Here is a 19,068-nt window from a genome sequence, read left to right as displayed (position 1 = left end):
TCAGAACTGTGGGTGAATCTTTGATGTACCAGAAATGAAAATTGGGACAGCAGTGATCATTGATCACTATTGGGCATGCAGAGCCAAGGCTTACATGAAGCTACCTGAAGGCTGGGGAGGAATATGCACCCTGGTGAATGTTCATGTTCCAGCATTAGTGATTCCAAAAAGTGATTTGAACATTGACAGTTTCCCAAGAGCAGAGTCTCACCTGAGGAAGAAGAGATCTGTGGAGTTGATAAGTAGAACAAAGAGAGATAACTATTTCTCAGCCCAGTCAATAGAAGCCTTTGACTCTATTCCTTATGAGCACAGATTATTTAGCCAGACTTTGTCAGTATTCACAATGATCTTCATGCCAAGAATCCAGATTGGAGCAAATACCTGCAGATCACCAGATGGGAATTGCTGCAGACGATCAGTATGACCATAAAGAGATTCAATGCTATCAAGGAAGCATTGAGAGCTGTAAGACTGATGACTCTCTAGAACAGACACGTCTTGGATATGATTACAGCTATGGATGGAACTGTTTGAGAATCATGTTGCACATTCATACCTTCTCATGATGACGAGAATGGCACCTTGACAGAGGCCATAGGAATGCTGACAAAAATGCACGGCCACATGATAAGAGAAGTAGAAGATATTGCTGATGACAGCTGGTTTGGATTGCTCTTTTCTTGGATTCCACAATGGATGGCCGACATGTTCAAATTTCTTAGAGCACTGATCTTGATGGTGTTGCTAGGATTCTGTGTGATCAAGATAATAATCACACAATGCAAGAATACAGACAGAGGCCATAGGAATGCTGACAAAAATGCACGGCCACATGATAAGAGAAGTAGAAGATATTGCTGATGACAGCTGGTTTGGATTGCTCTTTTCTTGGATTCCACAATGGATGGCCGACATGTTCAAATTTCTTAGAGCACTGATCTTGATGGTGTTGCTAGGATTCTGTGTGATCAAGATAATAATCACACAATGCAAGAATACAGCAAAGAAAACCACAAGGATGAAGATCATGATCGATGTTGAGTCAGGATGGAAAGTTAAGGACTTAACAGATCTAGAAAGCAGAGACTTCGTAAAGACAAGTATTCATGCACCTGAGGCAACAAAATTCCTGTATCCAAAGGACTATAAGAAGTATGTCGGAAGATGGATCTATTGCAGTTCAAGGGGACAGTGCATGCTTATGACCCGGTACAAGGATGAGCATGTGAAATCAGCAGGATGCCTGAAAGGAGTCATAAAGATATGAGTCCCTAGAAAGCATCTCTTCAGATGAAGATGTTTGGATGTGAAGGAGAAAGGGAGAGTGGTTGATGAATCGCCCAGAGGGAGCCCCACCTCAAGCACTTTGCCCAGAAAGCCTATATGTTGGAAACCAGAGTATGTGACACATGTGGAACAACTAAAACGACAGAGGCCAACGGAAATCCTGGAAGTTAGGTTCTCATTGAGAAAACCATACATGCATTCAAGGCAGTATGATGGCTGTTTAAACAAAATCCCAGAAGAAGCAGGATGCCTGACTGACGAAGCAGATTGGTGACGTCATGCGAGAGTCAAGCTGACATACAATGAGAAGAGATGCAGAGATGAGAGGATGCAGATATTCTATAAGGCATCAAGAAAGTATCAAAGATAAGCAACATGTTGGGCTCAAGATGAAGAGACGTATGCTATAGAAACGATGAAGATATTAAGCCAGTTCACACGTGTACAAATGCAAGGTAACGCAAGCAGACAGTTTTCATGAGGCTAGCTTTATAGTGAATTGATTGCGGCAAGCGCCAATGTATGGATACATAGGAATGAGTAAAGAATGGATGGTCCCATTATGAACTATAAGCAGAGCGGAGCTGAAGGAGAAAGGCCATCTTTTCCAAATGTGTCGCAAGAAAATAAGTGAAATACAGATGAGTTTCAGAAAGGCGAGGTTGAACGAGCCACGAAGCCATGGTCGTATCTGGCTGAGAACAACAGAAATTAGTTACAATTTTGTGTAGGAATGAACCGTCTGTTCAGAAGCTTGGAGAGAACAAAGAAGACGTCAGAGACTCATTGGGAAAAAGTCTTTTTAATACACTAAAATCTCAATTTTGTGGTCTTTCAGTCATGTGGGGAGAAGGAGCTGGACGAGCAGAATGGTCACACCTACGCATGAGTTAAGAGCGTGCCTCTACTCCCCTGTATCTTCCAGAGCAAAAGAACCCTCCCAAGGACAAATTCAAAGGCCCTTATTGACAACCGACCACTGAGGTGATGATGGATGATGTTCTAATTGGTGGGAAGCAGATGTTTAAGACTAACTCACCCGCACCTGGCAGTCTGGCCTGTGTGCAGCTAGCATGGGCTGAAGGATGCTGCCAGAGGTTAGAAGCCAACCAAACATAGAGGATCGCTTGATTAAGGGTTCCTATAGTTAAGTAGCCAATAGGACGTTGTGTATTTGGTGACGTTCATAGTGACCTGTTTTGAGGGAAGGGCTTAGTTGCCCCATCTGATGTTAAGAAACGTATCACCTTTCTCATGCCCATTAGACGAGGAATGGATTTTATACTTAGATATTCCCTTAAACCCTATCACTCTCTTCAATAGGTTTTTGTAGTTTGCCACATAGGATGACGTTAGTAAAACGCAGGTTGTACCTCACCTATGATGAGATTTTAGTATATAAGGGTGCTTTTTATAAAGTTTGCTGAGCTCATGCTATGAGATGTCCGTTGATGTCCGTTGTAATCCCTGTTTTAGATAATTGATATTAAAACAGTTATCTTTTTGCCAACTTCCTGAGTCGTTTTGTTTATTGATGTTTGAGTAACCTCTGCATCCCCATTCCTCTCACATGTATTGCTGACCGATCTTAAAGGGCTGGAAGTCCTCCAGTTCAAATTCATGGGTAGGAATAGCTTTCCTATTGCCCCATAACCTAAGCCAGGGCAATACTGGCTGCAAAGAAACCACAACCCCAATCGGCTTGCAGCCCAATTCCGTGTGTACTCCGAATTCTGGGGCCGAAACTAGCAAGCCCAGCAGTTTCCTAAAAAATATTATTCTCTGCTGTCTGGACATTAGAATAGCCGCACAGTTCCATCCCGAATCTGGTAACCAAGGCCGCCTTACCCTTTCAACAATGGATCAATTGGTCTAACTCTAAACATGGAGATGGCCCAGGAGACCCCACCCAGAACTTGCTTAAACCGCACCCCCTGTTTTGTTATGTGGACAGTGGCGCAGAAACTGGCAGAGTATCGGCAGAGTATCTAACCCCCAGGTATTTGAAATAATAGACCCTGGGGATCACACCTATAGCGCACAGGTATGGGCCATCAATATAGAATCATCTGCACACAACAAAGCTTAATGTCTGAGGAGTTTTAAAGGTTACTGCAGGCTTCCACATTGGCTTCCCTCCCCACCATTTGAATGCTGTTATTCCATATTTCTTCAGCAATCTGCAATCAGAGGTTGCTTTGAGAGAGAAATGCCAAAAGTTTGGGGTCAATCATAGTATCTTCTTTGATGATTGACTGTTACATGTGTAACTTGTATTAGTACCCGGGCTTTACCCGACTGGGAATCCCTCACTGGGATTCCTTTCCTTTGTTCCCGGCGGGGGCGTGGCAGTCCCTCAGCCAATGAGGATGCTCAGAATGGGGCAATCCCCGCTCCGAGCCTCCACACGACTGTCGGCTGCCATCCTCCCCCATCGGGGATTCAGGTAAGTGTTTTCTTTCTTCCTCCCCCTCCCATAAAAACAATCCCCTCCCCGCCCTTCCAACCCCACTTAATTTATTTTTTCTCCTTTTTTGGCAGCGAACACGCTGGGAACACTTCTGTCCCCAACACGTCCGCTCCCGATGGCCGTGCATGGAAAGGGCATTACCGAGTCAGGTAATGCCCCCGCGGCTCGGGTCTTATTGCTTAATTATATCTTGTTAAAGGTTCCACATTTTCAGGAAGTCGTAGATGAATATAGCTCACCCAATTGCAGCCCGTGGACCCTCTCATTCTCATATTCTTCCCTCCCTATGAGACTGATTCCTCTTTCACTGTCTCCCCCAAAGTCTCTTCTATCCTCAACCTCTAATCGATGTGTTCTTCTGAGCTCTGGGACCAAAGTGAATTTTAGTTTCTAGCATGCCAGTTCCTCATCACCACAATAACAGTACATAGAATATGTAACCACTGAATTTTATGAAGCCTTGCCTTGGTTGGTGGAAACGGTAGATCTGCATGCTTTTCTATGGCCATTTGCGCCCTGCACACTGGTCCTGCGCATTCCTTCCACTAGTCCCATATATTGTGTAGATGATATGGAATAAAAAAGCAATGGGTGAAATTAAGGATATGTCACACGAATGTCTCCAAATGATTCTACTCCTCATCTGCTTTCAATCCCTCTGAGACCCAAGGGCATTCCACCATAGTATACAAGTCGGAGGCCTTATCTATTGTGTGATTTGTCAGGCAGGACTAGTTAAAGCACTGACTTTTTTTAATTTTTCAATTTGCTAATTTTTCTACAATATGTACAATTTAAGCTATCTAAACCCCAAATCATAAAACCTATAATAACCTCACTAGGACAACATCTCAAACATAGAAACAGATCAACAGAGGAACACAGGAACATGTAGAAAATATAATCCTGTTTTCCTAGGTTTTCTAAAGTCCCAGTCATCATGAAGCCATATGTTTACCAATATTAAAAACATCTGTGTGATGTTAATTACCTCTTGAGGGTTAATAGTCCTAACACCTCAACTGGATCGCAAGCAAGGCCAAGACGTACTTCCGTAAGGGAAAATTCTGCAGAGTGTTTTTCTTTAGGATGAACAAGTCACTTTTAAGGGACACCCGTCTTGGCAATACATATTACAAATGTTCTTATCCCATGCTCATAATTAAATGCTGGGGTGAAACCCCTCAAAAGGACAACCAGGAGAATGTGTACTATCCGGGCCAGCTTGGGAAATCTATAATTTGAGCTTCATAGTCAACAAAGGGAATTTTCATGGAACTGTACATTATTTGGATTTGTAAAATTAACCCTTGTGCACTTTACTCTCCATGATGATCTGTTTGTCTTGCTTTAGGATAAGTGGGAAAAGATCATAGTTAAAGACAATTCAGTGGAACTCTTCCAGCATGTCAGCCTCATGACCCTCGACAGCATCATGAAGTGTGCCTTCAGCTACGAGAGCAGTTGCCAGGTCGACAGGTTAGTACATGGTGCTGTGATTAACATTTTCATCACCCTAAATATCTCTTGAAGTTATAATTTAGTGTTGACAATACTTTTAAATTCAGTGCATGAAATAAAGGACCATATTTTAAAATGATGAGCCCAGCGGTGTTCTTAGACAACGTAGCGGGTTCATCTGCCAGGCAAAACCCACAGAAAACACAAGTGAGGAGGGAGCTGGTACAAGAAGCGAGTATTCAAATGACATCTTGTCAAGTGGACTAATTGTAAAAGCTTAGACGAGTGCACTACACTGATCCTAATCCAAAGCTACAGTGTGCAATACTCATTTTTAATATTGATTACTAGGAAAATGCAATTTTTATTCAATGGATTTTATTTATTTCATCATAGCCATGCAGATAGTTTCCTAATCCAACAAACAGAAAAACCTTGCATGACAAACTGGTCGAACAAACATGTGTTTCGCCATGCAACACATTTTGTTAATGTGATTATTAGTCAATGTAAAAAGCACAGTTTAAATACAAAGACAAAACATTTTCATAAGATCAGTAAAACAAAAGGTAACATGAACACACATAAAAAGGTTACTAATATCAATGTTCTAGATGTGTCCGAAAAGTAACATTGCCAGTCATGTCTAAGTTCAAAATATATCCCATATTTCAAGTTGCAGAATCGGAGAATAGAGCCCTCTTTTATCATTTGTTAGTTGTCCTAGCAAGCCATTTTAGCATCATGTACCGTATTAGGATGATGCCTCCTTGACTGGAATGACCAGCCTTGCATATTGAGGGAATCATGCACACTCCATAGCTCTTTACTTACTGTATCCTACCCAAAGTCCTGCCACTATGATGTTACTGCTGAAAGTTCGATTGTATTTGAGTGGCTAGCCGGAAACTCCAAACACAAGGCATGATTAAGACCTAGTAGGGTAACGTTACTCCCAACCCCTACTGTCAGTAGCTTGCATCTTCCTATCACCGGTTGACCATCTGCAGCCCTAGTCTTCAACGAAGGGGGCTAAGCATTGGCATAAACCCATCTCCTTTGCAGCGCCTTAACATTCCCCACCCCTCCAATTCATATTTGAAACTAATCCACTATTCATCTAACATACTATGAATATATCAAGCATCCTATTTGGAAAATCACAGAATTTGGCCTGAGGTCCTTTCCATCTTCTCTTGAGTTCCATCAGCTGCTTGAGAAGTTAGCCCTCCCCAATTTAACTCCCACACTGAACTTGTTGGTGCTCTTCACAACCATAAGTCTGCTTCAGAGCAGTCAGAGGCACGGTAATTGCTCTTCTGAACACCCGAGAAGAACTGCTTGCATCCGCTGACTCCAAGTCCCCTACTGTCCTCATCCTCATTGATCTCTCTCCTGCATTTGAAACAGTGAACCACTCCTTCCTACACTCTTGGTATCTCAGAGCGGGCACTAGACAGGCTTACCTCCTTTCTCACTGATGGCTCTTCCAAATTCATGCTGGGCACCTTCTTCTCGCCTACTTCTTCCTCTGCCTGTGGCGTCCCCCAGGGCTTCATTCTTTCACCTTGGCTCTTTAACATCTTCCTTACTCTGCTGGCACGCCTCATTGCCTTCTTCTCCCCAATCTTCTAGTACTATGCTGATGACACACAACTCTTCTTCAAACTTCCTACAGATGCCCTTGCACCCTCCTTCATCCCTGACTGCCTCTCAGCCATCAGGCCTGGTGTACTTCTAATAATCTTAGCCTCAACACCATAAAAAAAAGAGATCCTCCCTATTGGGATCCCGGCACCCGACTTCTTCCCTTCACTCTGGCCTTTTTCCATGGGTTCTCCCCCTGCTCCCTCTTCGGAAGCCAGAAAGCTCTGAGTCGTCTTTGACACATCTCTCTCCAATCTCCCTCATACTCGGGACATTACCAAGAAGTCCCACTTTCAACTTTTCATTCTGAAGGGAATTCTATCTTTCCTCACCTGCCCCCAGAGACTAAATGTAACCCGGGCTTGTGTTCTCTCTAGGTTCAACTATTGCAATAGCCTCCTCCTTAATCTACCATCGTCCACTCTGCAACCCCTCCAGCTAATCCAGAATAGGGCAGCGAGATTTATCCTTTGCCTCACACACAAGCACTGCATCTCTACTGTGTTACAAAGTCTCCACTGGCTCCCGATCACAGCACAGGTTAAATTCAAATCCCTCTGCATCATTCACAAGGCTGTCTGGGGCCGAGGGACCACTCCAGCTGCAACTCTAACTGACCAAATACTCCCATTTTAGACACCTGCCTTCATCTGGCACCAACCCCTTGCGTGTGAAGCGGTTTGCTAAACAGAGTGCAGGTAATCGATTGCTTTCCTCAGCAGGCTTCCTTCTTTGGAACAGCCTCCCCCTCCCTCTTCGTCTTTAGCAGGACCTCCTTAAGTTCTGAAAAAGCTTCAAGACCTTCCTCTTTACCTCTTCCTTCCCTCACCCTCTACCCTGCTAATCGGACAGTAGTTTGACTGGTGTGCAGAGCCCTTATGCATTCTCGGGCCCTGACCTCCCACATCTTGTCATCCCAGCTGCTGTCTATCCTCTGCACTTGCCTCGGCTCACCCTCCACCACTGGGGTTTGCACTGACCTTTTTTCTTATAGTATGCTCTCCATGAACACCACAGCACCCATCCCATACCCCTCTCCCCTCTCCCCTCTACACTTGCACGATCTGAACACTCACAAGGCATAGTAGGTTCGTCTCCCCCTCCCCATTGTCTCTTCTTTTGATGTATTTAATTGTTTAACATTGTTGTAATTACATTGTCTTCATCCCCTATCCCCTCCCTGTTGCCCTGTGGGAGTTTTGAAACATGATTTGCTTCCTATATAAGCACCTAACAAGTGAGCAATAACAAGATAAATAGAAAATAAACAAATGCCAAAAGCCTTCCTGCACAAATACTGGAGGGTGTCCTTGTTTTTTCTCTCTTGTACTGATCACTACTTATCAAAGAAATCATCTGGCTGCAATACCTCTACATGATGACCTTGCTAGTCCTGAAACGGAATTCTACAACGCGCCTACATCTTCTGAATTTCTATTCCCATGAAATTGTTTTGGGGCTTGTTTTTTGGAATTGTCGGGCCCGCTACACGTAACTATTGGAGGTGGGCCTTTCTGTCAAATGCTATTTTCAATTTCTTAGTCCAATACTCGTATTCTTTTCTCCAGCTGTAACATTATCGAGGGGATTTTGAATTAAGGTGATCAATCTGTGGCATTGCTACATCTAATTATAGATCAATAAATAAATAAACTCAGTCTTGAATTACCTTTAAAACGTGGCTGTTGATTCTCAGAGTTTTGAAGCCGATTGTGGAGTTCGAGCGTTTGCTCTTTTCCCCAAAACATGGATCTGTGAATCATGTGTATGCGTCCTAGATACCAGAATGGGGAATTGGCTCAGACCTGCTGTGGAAGAAATGATAATTATCTTAAGGGTGCCCTTGTGACGGGTGCCAGGGCTCTTCTGGCAGAAAAGCTGGTCAGGTTACAGAATTGAGAAGCTTACAGCTGTGAACTGGCTGTTGCCCAATGGGAGCGGCATTATTGTTCATTGGCAGAGGATCTTTGAGGACAGAGAGTAATGAATGGGAGGTTGCACAACAGTAGACTACAATACCCTGGCCACAGTATGATGCAATATACAGAGTTGAAATTCAGAGACAAAACATAGGGCTGCTTACAGATCATTAAACAAAAAAAACTATTGTTGTGGACCAACTTGTTGGTGGAAGATCAGCCTGTGAAATCGCTATTTAGACAAAGGAAAATAGAGCCGTGCATATTTATAAAGAGGAGGAAGCAATTGCTATACCGCAGAGACTGCAGCCCCTCAAGCTGGCTCGAACTCACATTCCCTTCATTATCCATGTTAGTTGTAGCTTGTTGCGAGCATTAACCAGCTCTCATCTAACATGGCTCAATTCCATGCAGCTGAAGAGAAATACAAGTTGAAAGTGACATGAATGGCAGGATGGCCAGGAAGCTTGGCTTTTATTCTGTTGCTTTGGTTACACTGTCTGGCTCACAGGAGGATCACTTTTTATATACTTATACTTTTGGTGCTATTGGACAAAACCGGGCCAAACTGCCCAATAGAAATTAAAAGGTTGCGTGTTGTTCCATCTGCGACAACATTAACATAATAAGCTGGGGGTGGGGTTCCAAAACTTGAATTTCCCGTCCAAACACAAGAAGGGAATCTTTGCTGTAACCTAAACCCGCTGGAGGCATTTACATCAAACCTTTTTCAGAAGCTTGAGAAACTGCTTCCGTGTCCATTTACATTCCGTCAAGAAAATGAACGAAATTGCTTTCATGGTGATCAAGCTCAGAAACTAATTCATGGACCCACAGCGTCATTTCATGGATCCTGATTGGCTCATTGGTGTTCACAGACACGCTAGGTCTGAGAATATCATTTAAGCTATTCTGAATTGCTCATTGAAATGAGGGTTTGAGCCACAATACAATTCTGTCCATATAATAGATGAATTTCTGTGGCTTGTCCTGCAATGCATATTGCCACAGTATGGGGTGCCTCGGTCCTTTGCAGCATCAGGAGGGGCCTCAGAGGAGTGGCACCCAAACAAAGCAATTACCTATTGGGCCTCATTACAAGTCAGGCTTTTAGGGTTTAACGGCGGCGGCGGCGCCGTTAACCCTTAACGCCTGATTCAAGCTTTAACTTTTTGCAGGCGTTAAAGTCCAAGGCGCTAAGCGACCTTGGTGCTAATTACGGCACCGTAATTTACGGTGCCGTAATTAGCGCCTTCCCCATCCCCATTATGCCCTATGGGGCAAAAATGGGAATGGGGAAGGGCAAATGGTGAATGGGGAATTACCGCCCCACTCCACTTGGAATGGAGCGGTAATTCCGCCATCCACCATGGCGGAATCCGGCATGGACCATGGTGCTAATAGCACCATGGTCCACCGCCTGACTTGTAATGAGGGCCAATGTCTCAATTTTCAGGATTGAGTTGGATGTCCAACCCCATATGATCCATCACACCAGGCCTGAGACCTGGCTCAAGCTCACAAATTAAGTGTATGGTGTATTTGGTTACCCGCAAATGGGGCTCAGGGCCCACAGGCTCACAACCAGGACTGAACCATCTCTGTGCGGGTCAGTAGACCTGGCGCTGACCCACAGGAAATAGCTTAGCTGGGTAATTGTGGGACCCCCAGACAGAGCTGTGGGACCCATATATACAGCTCATAGTACCTTGTGCATAGGCAAGGCTCTTGATGGGAACACATTGTTGAATGGGCAGAGGACGCAATTGGTGCCATGGGCTTGGCTGATGGCCAAAATCCGTGAAAAGAGCCCAGTGGCAAAGTGACCATATTTGGTGTCTTCGTGTCACTTTGGAGGTATCAAAGTACAGAAAATTAGACAACTAAGAACCTTTAAAAGGAGTGGACGAGTCAGGTCTCATTTATTAGACTTGCAAGACAACAAACAGACTGTACCCCACTATGCCCAACCACACGAGTCAACCCAACCAATCTCCAACTCACCTGCCGTTATAGTAACCCCATAGTCCGACCCCATACTAAATACGACACATCCTGTTAAACTTTCCTGCCCCCACACGAACAATGGATGCCTGTCTGAGTCTGTCTTCCATTTCAAGTCCCTCACAGTTGATAACAGGGGATGTTCTTCTTCCTGTTTGCTCTTGCCTGACTGCTTCTGGTGCCCACCTCCTCAGGCGAGGGCTGTTGGGCCACTGCTTCCTTTCATGTTCCTGCTGAAGAAAGTCCTTTTGTGGCAATCAGTATAATCTGGCCAGAGCCAAAGATGGCGGCTTGGTGGCGCCATCTCAGCAATCCTTACTGCGCACATCCCACATCTTGATTGCAAGCATTGCCTGAAGTCAATAGATGGGGGTTACCCTAACAAATGTCTACTGGGATTTAAAGGAAAATAAAAAAAAACACATGTAACGCTAATCTGATTCAAGTATACAATGACTGGGATACCCATTAACAATAGGTATCACTTTCCCCCTTCCATTATCATCATTTACTAACGATTTAAAACCATTTATATCTTTTGATGCCTTCAGAGCATAAATATCCCTCCTCTCTCAGGAAACTGCCAACGTCAGCAGAGGGTTCCATATGTTTTCACTGCACAATTTTTATGTGCATAGTTTTTTACAGTACCTTTTGTTTATGATTTGATGACACAATGCCAGTGGAAACCCCCTGCACCCTCCACTACACCCCCAGCCACTCCTACCCTTTCCCCATCCTATATTGGCTTAATCAAAACTACCCCCTCCATTAAGCGGGAGAAATGAACTAAGAAATGTTAAGGAAAGGAAATCTTCAGTGAAATTTGCATAATAGAATTCTGAGGCACCGCCAAAGGCATACCCCGGGTACAGTGTTACAATAAGGGCCATGGAAGTTCCAGGGCCATTGTGAAGGTCATGCCCCAGGCTCAGGATCCACTGGTCATGGCCACAGAATTGAAATACTGTGCATCGCTGATGTTCTCCTGATTGGAGGGTTTGGGAAACTAGTTATTCTTTAAAAGCAGCACCGCTTGAATACCATTTTCTTTATGGTCCTGCTCCCACCATTTTGAATGTCATGAATGTCTTGCCATAAGCTCTTGTAGGTTATTGGTTTGTTCCTCATCCTAGTATGTGTCACATTCTGTGTATTAATGGACACAAGGATAATTGATTAAATAAAGCTCTCCCTTAAGAGATTCCCTTAAGGAGACAGGGAGATGACTGGCCCAGGTGTGTTCAGTCTGTGTGGTATTGGCTCTGGTTCTACAATCCCCCTGTAGTAGCGTGCCCAGGTGAGCTACCCGTCTGCTCATACCTTGCAGTAACACCCCAGCCCAGCACTGAGCTCATCAAGTGATGCCCTTCTACATGCATTAGGCTTGCCATGTGGAAACAGAAAGATAATATGAGGCCGGGAAGCCCAAAAGGAAACACACCAACACAGGTTACAAAGAACATACAGGTGCTTTATTTAAAAGCTACAACAGTTACCAAAGTCAATTGACAAACGGATAGCTATTCGGCTCTCAGAGTAACGTAACGAACTTCAACGAAGGTTCGATGCATTAGTGAGAGAGACCGTACATTGAAATACTTGGGCTTTTTATACTCTTTATCCAGCCCTTGGCCAACCCCCTTGCGGGTTAACCATTCTAGGAGTCGGGCCTATGGGTTCCTTGCCAGGTCAATCCTATAATATATGCATTTTGATTAGTTTCGCTGATATAGTTGTACATTTACACATAGGTCAACGGTAGGACAAGGTCTCAGTTCGCGTCCCCGACAAGTGGCCTGCAGGCATATTAATCATTCATGTGTACGGAGGACACTACGGCCAGAATTTTACTCAAAGTGTCATTCGGCCTCCATTTTGATGTTCAAGGTGACTTCCATATTACAAGAGAACCTAAAATGGCGGTTTAATCCAAGATGGCGACTTACATTACTTTTCTCTAAGGTCAAGACCTTGCCACGGAGTTCGTTCGCATATGATGTTTTTAGACAACTTGGCGTAGGCCAAGACACATAGGGCCTCATTCCGAGTACGGCGCTAACCAATGGCGCTATTAACGCCTTGTTTGACGCCATACCCGGAACGGCAGCGCCTTGGTGGATGGCGGAATCACCGCCCCATTCCAAGGTTGGCGGGGCGGTAATTCCCAATTCACCAAGGCTCTTCCCCATTCCCAAATGAGCCCCCATAGGGCTCAATGGGAATGGGGAAGATGCAAATAACGGTGACCGTTCATTACGGTCACCGTTATTGGCTTGGAGGCCCCTTTGCGCCCTCGACTTTAACACCTGCTCAAAGCAAGCGTTAAGGGCGAGGGCGCAGAGGGAACTCGGAGTATGGCGGTAAGGGATTACCGCCACCGGTCTCGTTACCGGTGGCCGCTATCCCTTACCGCCATACTCAGAATGAGGCCCATACAATTGTTGCGATAGGAGGCATAATATTGTTTCAATTCCGACAGCCACTGATCCCTTCCCCTAACCTGAGTATCCGCATCTGCCCTCAAACAACAGTCCTGCCCACTCCTGCCAGTTACCCTTGTGTCACCTGCCCTGCAGGTCACTTTGTAGGGAGAAAGCGAATTGAGGGAGGCAGAGCATGCCAGCCACGAAGAGCCAAAACTAAAGAAACGAGCCTGTGCTGAAAAGTGAGCATGTCTAAGGCGAGTGAGGGTCAATCCCAAGACGTCATTGCTTTGAGTGGGTCTCAACCCCCTGGAAATCGAGCATTTCTGCCAGACAAAACTGTGATGCAGTAGCACATGAAACGTGATCACGAAAAATGTAAATTGGGGTGATGTGCTTCAATTGTCGTAGAAATCTAGTGGGCTGCAGAGTGTACAGGCCTGCATATGGGCCAGATTAGGTCATCGCAAGGTGTTAATCCCAGTGATCGAAGTAAGCGGGAATGGCCAGGAGCGGTGTTCCACTACTTTTATTTTGATCTGTTTTCCATTCGTCTACTTGTTATGACCATATTCACTATTCTATATAGAGGATTTGTCATTTCATGTACCTGTGCAAATGTGCAAATTTGCAAATGTAAACTTGTAATGGGAGCTTTATGCTTTCGCCTACTCCCTCCCCTGCCGAGACCACAGTTCCACTACTTTGTTCAGTACACTTCTACCACTGGTTAATCCACATGTTTAGGACAGCTGTAGTAGAATGCGTTAACTAGTCTACAATACTGTGACAACCTAACAACGCTGGTTACTGAGAAAAAAAAATAATTAGCATGATGGAATATTTGCCAACACAGTATAGTATCGTGCATGGCTTTGGTGGTGAAAGGGAACTGGAGATGGGACTTTCAATCGGCTCCCCGTCCTCTCTTATTTTGTAGAACTTAATTAATAAAAACACCATTGCATATGTCAACCAAAGCCTACAGTTACAATTTTATGAAAAGGAAGTGGAGCACGTCAACCAAAGCCTACAGTTACAATTTTATGAAAAGGAAGTGGAGCACTTGGGAGACGTTTGAACACATATCGCATTGCTGCTCCCTTTTCAAAGTCAAGTGTCAAAACCGTAACTTAATACCAGTTAAGACTGGTTAAGATGAGCGTGTGTCAGTATTCATCAAGCTACATCTTGGAGATTGGCTTCAATGTCTATGGGGCAGGAAAGTAGATACATGGTTCATGATGGGCACGGCTTCAGCTTCACACATGACCAGTGTGTTTGTCCTCTAGTGCCACACAGTGGACAGAGTGACAATACGGAAAACAAGATACATGTGCCTAGTCAAAGTGCAGGGTATCTTTTTGAGGAAAAAGGCAAATCCCGAGGTCCCCAGAGGGTACAAAAGCCCATGTAAAGTAATGGGTGTCTGGGCAAAGCCCATGAAGGAACAGTCTAGCAGAAGAACTTTGAAGGTCTCAACCCCAAAGAAAGGGATTTTGTTGTGTCTTGTGTTCCCTGCTTTGGTCCTGCATGAATGCTTGCCCGAGAGAATGCCTGATGGAATGTTATGCATATGGAATGTTGTGGTGTGAGTGCCCCGTAACAAATCCACCAATTTGGTGCACATCATCCTTTAGGATGGGGAAGCACCTGCGTGGGTTCTCCCACGCATCCGATAATTAAGAAGAAGAAGAAGGTCCATGAAGGTCAGTTGGAGTGAAGCAGCCTGTGAGAGAGGAGGCCAGTGGATGTCTCCTATGTACCTTCCTACTTACTTGCCCTTGGACTTACCCGATGTATGTACCTTGTCACTGGAACTTACTAAACAAGTTCACTTCCCTTACCTGGTTCCATGTGTTAATATCCCGGCAAAAAAATCCCCATACAAAAATATCACCATATTTTTGCTGCAATATTAAGGCATGGAACCTGCGGGGGACTTCCGCAACCCCAGTATTATTTTAAAAGGAGCAAATGGGCACCCCCGCTCCCCCCGCTCAAAAAAAATCCTAATATTATCCCCACTAAAAATATCGCCGATGGCCGTTCCCGATGACCATATATACAGCGATATTTTTGGTGGGGGTAATATTACCTGATACCCCTTACCTGAGTATCAGATCTTTCATTTTACCTCACAACCGATTTCTTTAGTCACAGGTCTAAAACTCCACCTAGACTAGTTTACATTTAGGAAGATACTAAAAGAATCCTCTTCTACTGTGACGCTGCGATCCCAGCTCTTGCCTAAACTGGCCTACTATGGTATTGCATGACTTTATTGTGTACTTGAAAAAAGAACAGCCTACTAAGACATATAGCGGTCACTCGGGGTACATGTTGGTGTCCCTGGCAACTTCCATGATATCCCAAGCTCTTGGCGTTAATAACATTGGTTTGGCGATCACAGGGGTGAAGCTGTGACGCAGAGAGCAAACGCTGCTCTAGAAGAGCTAAGGTTATTTTCATGCAGTTTTCACCCCTTCTCTTCATCTAGCTTCTCTGCAGCTTCCTAATTTGATTTAATTTAATATGTTTAGTGCCTTTCACCCTACGTATGGTCCCAACGCTCTGTGGATGAAAGCCCTCGGCGGACCGAATTCCAAGTCTGGGCAATTCAAAGACGTGCTAGAATGCGTGTGTGGATTATGGCCATTGCAAGGTTATGAGGGGTATGATATGATATTATATGGCATTTATACACAAGTGTTTCAAGGCGTGACGAGGCAAGGGAGGGGAAACAGAGGGAAGACCGACCACAATCCTACTAGGCAAGGTGGCGTTGAGATTGCGCAAGTGCAGGATAGGGGGGAAGGGGAGAAGTGTGAGGGGAAAGGGAAGGGGGCAGTGCAGTACATAGGATAACAGTGAATAAAGACATTCAATAAAGGTGCGTCCAGTTGGTGGCTAGTGTAAGTGCAGACATCAGGGGTCAAGTGCTAGTATGGGTTGTAGGGATACAGAAACAGCGCCAGAGTGCAAAGGTTGCCAGGGTGGCAGTGCAGGTGTGCGACTGGTGGGGTTGGGGGGACCTGGTCCCGAGATCAGAAGGTAGCCAGGTAACCAGTGCAGGGTGGCCAACTCCCTGCTAGCCACCCATGTCTGATTGGGATGTGTATGGGTGGGAGATGTAGATTAAAGGCTGAAACTGGAGGGTTATGTGAGAGGAATGACATTGGCCTGATTCATGGAATGTTTTGCCCGGTGCAAAGTTGCCAACAAAAACCCTGATTCATGGAACTGTGCAAAGTGTGGACAAAGTTCAGGACAAAGTCAGCAGAAAGTTAATTCTGTACTGCAAATATGACTTTGCACTGAAACAATACACTTTGCACAGTTCCATGAATCAGGGTTAGTGTCTGCAGTGCAAAGACACATTTCAGCAGTGCAAAGTCATTTTGAACCGTGCAAATAGTCCATGAATCGGGGCATATGTGTCTAGCTACAGTGCACATTTCTGTTGTGAAAGGTAGCTGCAATCTTAAGGCAGAGGTGTTGTGCAAAGTGTCAATTTGTTTGTAAGTGCAGGCAGATGTGGGCGGGTATGTAACCGTGTATTTAGATACAAGTTCTGTAAACACAGAGGGCCTCATTACACGGAAGGCGGTAAGGGTTAACGGTCACCGGTAATGCTACTGGTGACCGATAACCCTTACCGCCTTACTACGAGTTCCCTTTGCGGGACCCGACTTTAACGGCCATCCACCAAGGCGGACACATTAAAATACCAGCGGCAACCATGGCGCTAATAGCGCCATGGTTACCGCCTACCGTGTAATGAGGCCCAGAGTGCGGTAACTTTAAATACATTGGATGCACTCTACCGAATGTCATGGCACAGTGTGATGCAGTGGTTACAATTTAACATATTTCTGGGTTGAATGCAACATCTAAAGTACTACATTTCGCTAGATAAAAGCCATTGCTGTCTACCACATATGCCTTGAGGAAACACCATTGCCCATAAGCCTTCAGGTCATTGGTGTGCCGTATCAATATAAATACAAATACAAAACTGGCTATTAGCTACAATCATATAGTGACCACAGTCGCGTATTGAGTGAGAGAGCTGCATACTGCATTGCAACTGGATTCCATCGATTGGTTACATTCTGCAATCACCTGGTTTTCATAAGGGTGTAAGAATAGATTCGACATCTGATATAGTAAGGGTTACATTCTTCAATACAGCTGAGTATTATGAATTGTCTACGCTTTAACACTCACCTAACTAATGCGTTGTAAGCTTGCGAGTCATCAAAGGATAGTAGAAGGATGTCTGTTACCATTTACCTGGACGAGGATTAGGCTGATGCTGTCGTTCGTCTGGAGATAATGCCGGGCCGGCAGGGAAATACAGGGGACGTTGTATTTTCTCTTGCAGAGGTGTTGCAGGTGGTAAAGTTGTTTCCTGCTAGGGCTCCCTTGGGTCCACAGGTCAGGAGTATGGGTGGAGGCCATCCAATGAACTCCCTAGCCTCATCCCCCCCATTCGGTCGCCCGTGCGAGGCAGCAGCCCCACATGGGAAACATTGAAGTGTGTCATTGTGGTCATCAGACCCGAAATTCTGCAGACATCAGATGGCTGGGCAGGAAGGGCAGAAGTGTAGAGGGTTGGTGTCAAAGGAGTATGTGTGATATGGGTGGGGAGAGTCATGTTCCAGGAGGGAAAAGCCATGTTTTGAGGGCTCTCCGGAAAGAGAGGTGGTCCGCTACTAGGCGGATGTTGGGTGGAAGAGAGTTCCAGAATTTGGGATCAAAGATGGAGAATAAGGAGCCTGTTATTATGGTAAGATTTGAGGGTGGGATCACAAGCAGGAGGGCTGATCTGGATCTGAGGTTTCTGGTCGGTTGGCATCATGTACGTTTATTTTGGAGGGATACAGGGCCTTTTTTGTGGACAGCACAGTGTGTGATGCACAAGGATTTGAAAGTGGCCCATCGGCTAATAGGTAACCAGTGGAGTACCCTGAGGGCAGGGGAAATGTGATCTGGTTGCTGAGTTGTGGACACGTTAGAGCTTTTTTAGGCTGTGATGCAGGGAACCTCTATAGAGGGAGTTAGTGTAACCTAGGCGGGAGAGGATGACAGTACTTGGGTATTTGGGGCGGCCCTTGACATACGTGTGTGAAAAGATCCATGTTAAAAAGTGCCTCAGGCCATAAATCACTCGGAGTCCCATGTACAAATGGAAACTTCTTTACTTCAGTTACAGGACAGCTAAGTAGGTTTACAGGATTCAGGTACATTAGGACACATCCACTGGCCACCCTCTCTCTAAACCAGCCTCTCACCAACAGACAGCCAGAGAACATTCAGCAGAGAGCACTCAGACAATATTCTACTTACAGGCACTCATGACATTACACCTACACTGAGCAGAGTAGGTAGGAATAAGGTAAGATACAACACATCTCCCTCTTATGTGAAAAAAACAAATGGACACACCAAAAGAGACATGCAGGAAAAATATAGCACCATGCAAAAGGTACATTCCTCGCAGCTTCCATTCTAATACCATCTCAGCTTCCATTCCTATTCCATCATAGTGCCATGAGCATCAGTCCACTAGACGAACAACCTCCAACACCATAATAACATTCACACGCAAAACATCACTTGACAGCATAAAGGTGATGGCATGCTTAACCTGAAAAATTGATCAAAACATCTCGTATGCTCACTTAGACCTAGAACATCTCACTTAATCCTTAATGTCAAGTAACCACCCTGAGGACTTGACAAACCTAACATACACATAGGTGTACAACTCCTTTGTGGAACATTAAGTTGCAACGCCACTAGGTTTCCAACACCACTTCTGCCAATTGCCACATACTCGCATATA

General features: G+C 44.9%; 1 protein-coding gene across 1 annotated transcript in view; it reads left to right on the top strand.

Annotated features, from left to right (window-relative positions):
* LOC138547970 (cytochrome P450 4B1-like) overlaps positions 1-19,068 on the top strand; it is a 283,416-nt gene that overhangs the window by 81,162 nt on the left and 183,186 nt on the right. Inside the window, exon 5 of the mRNA XM_069642247.1 lies at positions 5,115-5,239. Coding sequence (XP_069498348.1) covers positions 5,115-5,239 — 125 coding nt within the window. The remainder of the gene's footprint in view (positions 1-5,114; positions 5,240-19,068) is intronic.

The sequence above is a fragment of the Ambystoma mexicanum genome, chromosome 1q, assembly GCF_040938575.1.
Source record: "Ambystoma mexicanum isolate Mex_15411 chromosome 1q, UKY_AmexF1_1, whole genome shotgun sequence".
NCBI lineage: Eukaryota > Metazoa > Chordata > Amphibia > Caudata > Ambystomatidae > Ambystoma > Ambystoma mexicanum.
The sequence above is the reverse complement of the archived record's forward strand: the minus strand, read 5'-3'. Positions and strand labels throughout refer to the sequence as shown.